Source organism: Nanorana parkeri, unplaced genomic scaffold, assembly GCF_000935625.1.
Source record: "Nanorana parkeri isolate BGI_ZX_2015 unplaced genomic scaffold, ASM93562v1 scaffold368, whole genome shotgun sequence".
NCBI classification, from domain to species: Eukaryota; Metazoa; Chordata; class Amphibia; order Anura; family Dicroglossidae; genus Nanorana; species Nanorana parkeri.
This window is the reverse complement of record NW_017306636.1, coordinates 1,010,462-1,016,771: the sequence shown is the minus strand read 5'-3', so window position 1 is coordinate 1,016,771 and position 6,310 is coordinate 1,010,462. Positions and strand designations below refer to the sequence as shown.

Genomic DNA, 6,310 nt, shown 5'->3' with positions numbered 1-6,310 from the left:
ATATATTGTTATGTAAGGATTCAAAGGAGGTTACTATAGCGGATTCAGTGGTTGTACAGGCACTGCCGTCATCTGGAACTAACTAATCATGCACAGTAACTGCACAGTTAAATCCTTTCCCAGTGCAGTCCTAACACACAGACAAAGCAAGCTGTGATGTTTACTATAAAGTCAGCTCACACCACTGGTCCTCTGAGAAAAAGACTTCAGGAGTGTCTAAAGGTGCCCATACACCTTACGACCATGGCAAGACCTTTGTCTTGCCATGGTAGTAAGCTCATTGAAAGCTCGTACGATTTGGACAGGCAGATCGTACTTCCGATCATCGAAAGCCGATGACGGCAGTGAGGGGCGGGCTTCCGACCACTGCAAACGGGCAGTGTGCGCACACCGGCCCGTTCGGCAGTTGTCGAACAAGCAGGCCACTCACTCGCCGAGAATCGTACGGTTCCCGGCGGGTTTTCTAGCCTGCTTGTTCGACGTGCGACCGTACAGTAGAAACGGTCGCACGCCTTCCATACACTGTACGATTCTCGTACGATCGCGGGATTTCCCGCAATTCTCGTACGACAATCGTACAGTGTATGGGCACCTTAACTCTTGTGATCCCCCACAGCTCCCACTGGTACCTCTTGCTGACTTTCACATCATTGCAGGAGAGAGTAAGGATGTGGTGGTCAGCAGGAGGAACCAGTGAGAGCTGTAGGGGACCGCCGATTTCAATTGGAAGGGTTTGTTTTCCAAGGGACCTGCCGCCAACATCGGTGGTAGGAGACATAATGCAATGTCACTTGTGACATCACTTCACTCCTGATGTAAACAGAACAGAAAGTGGAATTATTTTGTTAACTTTTGCTTTCACAGTGCACTCCCATGTAGTGCTCTGTAAAAGCATCAGAAGCCCAGGAGCCGACTGTTTTAGCTCTTGGGCTTAGCAATGGATGCCAGTTGGATGCAATTCTTTAACCAAAAATGAGGAAATTTGCCTGTGTGAAGCAGCTATCATAGTGTAAAGTGTTACATTTTTGCCTGGGTGTGGCAGTGAGCAACACACACATTTTTTTAAAGGTTTAAATTACAACAATCAATGCCGTACATGGTGTGTTTTTCTGTTAAAACCTGCGGTGGTGCCTACCATGTGCTTAGTTGAAATGCCCCAGTGACTGTCAGTCTCAACTGCTAGTTCTTAGATTGTTGTCCTGTGGGCTGAAAAATCTCTGCCCAGGGTAAGGTTGAGAGTGTGTAAACGTCACACTAGCTCACTTTCATGCTGTCCTACAATTCTTCAGGGCAGATTCCATACAATGATTATCTAGATCAGTGGTTCTCAACCTGTGTAACCTCAGGGCCCACATTTGTCCTTGGTCATTAAGTCGCAATCCAAGTTGCACTGCAATGGAACGCGCTGTAATATAGTGTGAATGGGCCAAACCCTGACATATATACACAACCACAGACACAATCTCACACACTCAGACATTTTCACACATACACACTCCCCCAAAAAAATGTATTTTATTTTTTTTAAGGTCCACCCAGTCTCCCTACCTTATGAGAACTGGAGTGGATCCTCAGCCTGGAGGTCATTGTGGGATGCTGTGCTGGAGCTCCTTCCATATGTGCATTGCTTGTACAGCTCCCTTGTGTGCCCTGCAGAGGTGCTGGGAGGCAGAATGTGATGTCACTCTGGTCCAGGCACCTCTACAGGACACATAAGGGAGCTGTTAGCAATGCACGTATGGATGGAGCTCCCTCACGGCCATAGGCCCAACCAATCCCAACTCAGCTGACACTGTCAGTGCTGCTCTAGGGGGAGGCAGAGGAGCCTCTCACCTAGAAAAGTGGAAGGCATGTGGCAACCCACTGAACACGGGTTCAGTTGAGAACCAAGGATCTAGATGAATTACCAATTACACCAGCTGCAATCATATAGCTGACTCAGCTTTAATTACTGGTGGAGCACAGTTGTTGCCAAGCCAGCAATAGTTAATGATATTTGTGAGAAGAACAATGAATTGCTTCTAATATATCTATATTTTATCTTCAGAAGCAACAGTTATACCACATAGGCATCTGAAAGCCACATGCTGCGGCAATGCAAAGTAAATGCATCATATAAAGCAAATGAACAAAGTCGACATTTATTAAAGGAATGTAATCATAATACTGTATAGAATAATAATGTGCTATTGTTTGAGATTAACATACTTCAAAGAATTCAAAGAGAAGCAATGAAAGTGAAATATGTACTCTAGCTCTAATTTGTGTGTGTACTTGGGTAAATGGGTATCACAGCATTGTGAGATTATTTATTAACCCCCACGATTTAGACTTCATGCTGCAGTTGCCTTTCAATGCATTACAACCAGTAAGCCAAGAAAGTTTGTGTTTTACGTTTCAAGATTCTACATACGCTTCATTTAGTGGAACAAATATGAAGTCTTTCTGAAAGAGGTCCACATGCCGAGTCCACGTTTTGACTCTTCCATGCCTCCTTTGCTGCAGTCTGCAGAAGGAAAAATAACATATTATTTACTCAAACATTGCTCATCGTTTTTCCTGACCTACAGCAGACAAATACATTGATCAATCCACTTATACCGTGTTTTCTAAGCTGGCCATACACCTTACAATTATCTGCAGATTTTCTATGGTCAGATGGAAAAGTGATAATATACTTTAAATCTAATGAACTGCAGGCAGAAAGTGACCATAGAGCACCTCTTAAGGTGCCATACACCTTACAATTATCTGCAGATTTTCTGTGATCAGATGGAAAAAGTGCAACAGATTGTGAATGGAGTCATCTCCACCTGGGCCACAGTTTAGTGTGGATGGATGAATCTGTTGCACCTTTTCAAGCCAAACTGGGATAACATCTAGTTTATATTTGTTACATGTTCCATAATGTGCTGTTCAGTCAGGTATTATGAAAACCTCAGCCGCCTGCAGAGTTGTGTGTATAATCCTACTCCAAAGAAACAAGAAATATATTTTTAATTACCGTATTTTTCGCCTCATAAGACGCACTTTTTTCCCCCCAAAAGGGGGAAAAAGTGCCTGCGTCTTATGGAGCGAATCCCGACGCCCGAGACATGCAGTTTCGGGTGGCGGGCGAGGAGTAGGAGCCACTGCTCGTTTAATACGAGTGATCTAACGAGATCACTCGTATTAAAGCCGAGCAGCGGCGACGATCGAGATAACCATAGAGCAGACGAAGAATAGACGTTCTTCGCCTGCTCTGTGTCATCACTGAGACCGCGGCACTGTAATCACAGCGCCACCTGTCTCAGCGGTCACTAACTGCAGCTTCTGTCACAGCTTCTGTCATAGAAGCTGTCACAGAAGCTACAGTCTCGAGTGCTCCATAAGGCGCGCCGGACCTCCCTGCGCCCTATGGTCCGGTGCGTCTTATGGACCGCAAAATACGGTACCTGTAGGTCTGCTGTGAATGGGAATACAAACATATAGTGGAAGGGTTCTCAAATTTGTCTGCATAGGTGATAATACCCTAAGGCAGTGGTTCTCAACCTTTCTAGGGCCGGGACCCCTTGGTAACATTTGCCAAGTTGTGGTGAACCCCCAACGGTAAAAATTAGGGTGCTATGCATTCCTAGGGTGTTGTTTTTTTTTTTTCTGACTTACGGCGGCCTACGGCCCCCAATGTCAGACAAAAAAGGTTTACTCTGCTCGGGAGAAAGTGTTTCTCTCCCAGGCGGCCAGGAGCCGTTATCTAATAGCAGGAGACTCCCGGGCGACCCCTGGCAAATCGTCATTCGACCCCCGAAGGGGTCCCGGTTGAGAACCGCTGCCCTAAGGGAATAATATGTAAATACTCCATCTAGTTGCAGGAATGTGGTGTGACTTTTATAGATCAGCCCCCAAAGTCTAGACTTAGTCAATTCAAGCAATCTAATGTTTGATTTTATTTATATGCTCAAATAAAATTGCCTTCATTTTTCTTTATAGTCTATTAATTTGAGCACACTTATAAGTGTCGAAGAGTTTGCCCCACTTTTAGTCTGTGAGGTAGAAACCCTACTTTCTGTTCTGTAGTGATCAATGGAGGCTAAGGCTACAACCCTGCTTGGTGTTGATGGGCTTCCTATGGCATGATTCCAAACGCATTAGTTTTAAAGTGCCTTAAAGTGACATTAAACCCTCAGATTTTTTAACAGAAAACAATACTGTAATGTGTGCCTTACTGTAATCCATGGTTGTTTCCCTTCTCTTTGCTGCTCTTTCTTTTAAATCCTCATGTCTTCTCATGCTTGGGGAGAACTTCCCTTTGCAGCTGAGTGCCTCTTCCTATAGTGCTGGCTCAGGTTGTGAACCTACACACATACACCATGTATCCATTTCAGAGACAAGGCAGTCTGCTGCAAAACAGAAGTTCTGCCCAGCATGAGAAGACATACGGATTTAAAAGGAAGAGCAGCAAAGAGAAGGGAAACTACCATGGATTACAGTAAGGCACACATTACAGTATTGGTTTATGCAAAAAATCTGAGGGTTTAATGTCACTTTGCGTTAAAGGCTGCATAAGTGCAGTGTGAGATATAAGGCACTGCTGCCCCTGACTGCTAGGAGATTTGGTAATGTCATTACTGTGCTGTTCAGATTCACCTTGATGGAGGCTCCGACATGAGGAAGTAAAACACGGCCTTTACCAAGATGTACGTCTCCACACAGAAAAAAAGATCAGTGTAAGTCAGTAATGGGTGGAACATCAGCTGCAGGGAGACCACAGGTCATAACCGTAACTAGTTCTGTAGCCTCTACAATTAAGTTTCACTTTAGGGCCTGTTCACACGACGTCCGTTTTGTGTGCTGACCGGATCTGTACGCTGCTGCACTCAAAATGCATCCCAATGTATCCCTGTGTGTTTTATGGGCTACAGTTCTCACGTGCGCAGTCCGTTCAGGTTACGACAGAAAAATACTGCATGTCACATTTTGTACGGTCAGGAAACGCAAACGCATCCAAAACCGCATTAAAAACGCACTGCACTGCAGCTAACATACTAACAGCCCCACTCCAGCAAAAAGAAAATATTTTTTTTTTACTGGAAAGCATAAAAAATGCGGCCAAAACGCACTGCATCAGTCTGCAGATCCGCACCTGATCAGGACCTGATCTCATGTGAACAGGCCCTTAGTGGGATTCTGTACTCGGGTTGCTGAAAAAAACTGGCACTCCGCAGTAGTACGAGAGCAGGCTTTCAGAGCAAGCAATCATATCCCCAGTGGTCATTATACTGCAAGCAGTGTATGGATGTTAAACTTTATAGAAGCAAGGAAAGGCTCTGTAAATTCTTCTAGAAAGGTAAATTAAAAAAAGATATATTTCAGGAAACAATAACACACAGCAAAATATTTGTTTGAATCCTAAATGATAAAACTTCTAACAGTTAGTAATACAAAGATCTCCTAAGTAAATATCGAAATTTAGGCATTGAAGCCGAGGTAAAAGGAAAAAAGTACAGAATACTATTAAAAAGCAGAGAAGTTCAGTAACAAATCCCATTTTTGGTTACATTAGTGTTGTGCAAGGAGTCAATTAAAGATAATTCCAGACTGAGTGCTTTATTAAAACAGAAAAAAAAGATTACACAACATGGATAGGACAAGAAAAAGCAACAACTGACCAAACCAGCCAAACTTACGTCAAGTTAGCGGTATCTTGTAAGTTCCTCCTCTCTCTCTGATTGAGGCGTTTATAGAAAAAAGAACTAAAAATATGGATCCTATCTGCATGTGCTCTTAGTTTCTCAAGCACTAAATACCTGGTTTAAAAGAGAAAAAAAAAAAACTAATGAACTTTGTACCAAATTGGTGTATTGCATACATTTGCTGGATTTTTAAAGTATAAGTTAAAATAAATTACATTACCTGAAAAAAAGTATTTGTCTTTGTGCTTTTTATGCATTTTTTGTTTTTTACATTTCATAAATAATCTTAAAGTAACAATAAAATAAAACCATTGGAACATTGCAGCCAGTAGAAGAAATGACTGCAGGGGGAGGCAAACCAGATGACCCACAGTTTATCAAATTTAAGTTCATGTAATCTTATACATGGGTATATTGTCACTAACTACTCAAATCGTGTCAATTAACCCCTTCGTGACTGACGACGTACAGTGTACGTCGCCAGCATCGGGGCTGTTTAAACAGACTCCCGGTGACTTTTGCCGCCGGGACTCTGTTTAAACTTGTAGAGCCGACTGTCGGCTTTACAACAGAAGCGATCCTGGCGACTTACCTGTCGCCAGATCGCTTCTGCGTCCCGAAGAAGGGGCCGCCCCCCC

General features: G+C 43.4%; 1 protein-coding gene across 1 annotated transcript in view; it reads right to left on the bottom strand.

The window, feature by feature from the left end:
• The window catches only part of SENP6 (SUMO1/sentrin specific peptidase 6), an 86,100-nt gene that overhangs the window by 22,150 nt on the left and 57,640 nt on the right, over positions 1-6,310 (bottom strand). The window contains exons 17-18 of the mRNA XM_018558916.1: positions 5,667-5,786; positions 2,414-2,506 (exon numbers count right to left, since the gene is read on the bottom strand). Coding sequence (XP_018414418.1) covers positions 2,414-2,506; positions 5,667-5,786 — 213 coding nt within the window. The remainder of the gene's footprint in view (positions 1-2,413; positions 2,507-5,666; positions 5,787-6,310) is intronic.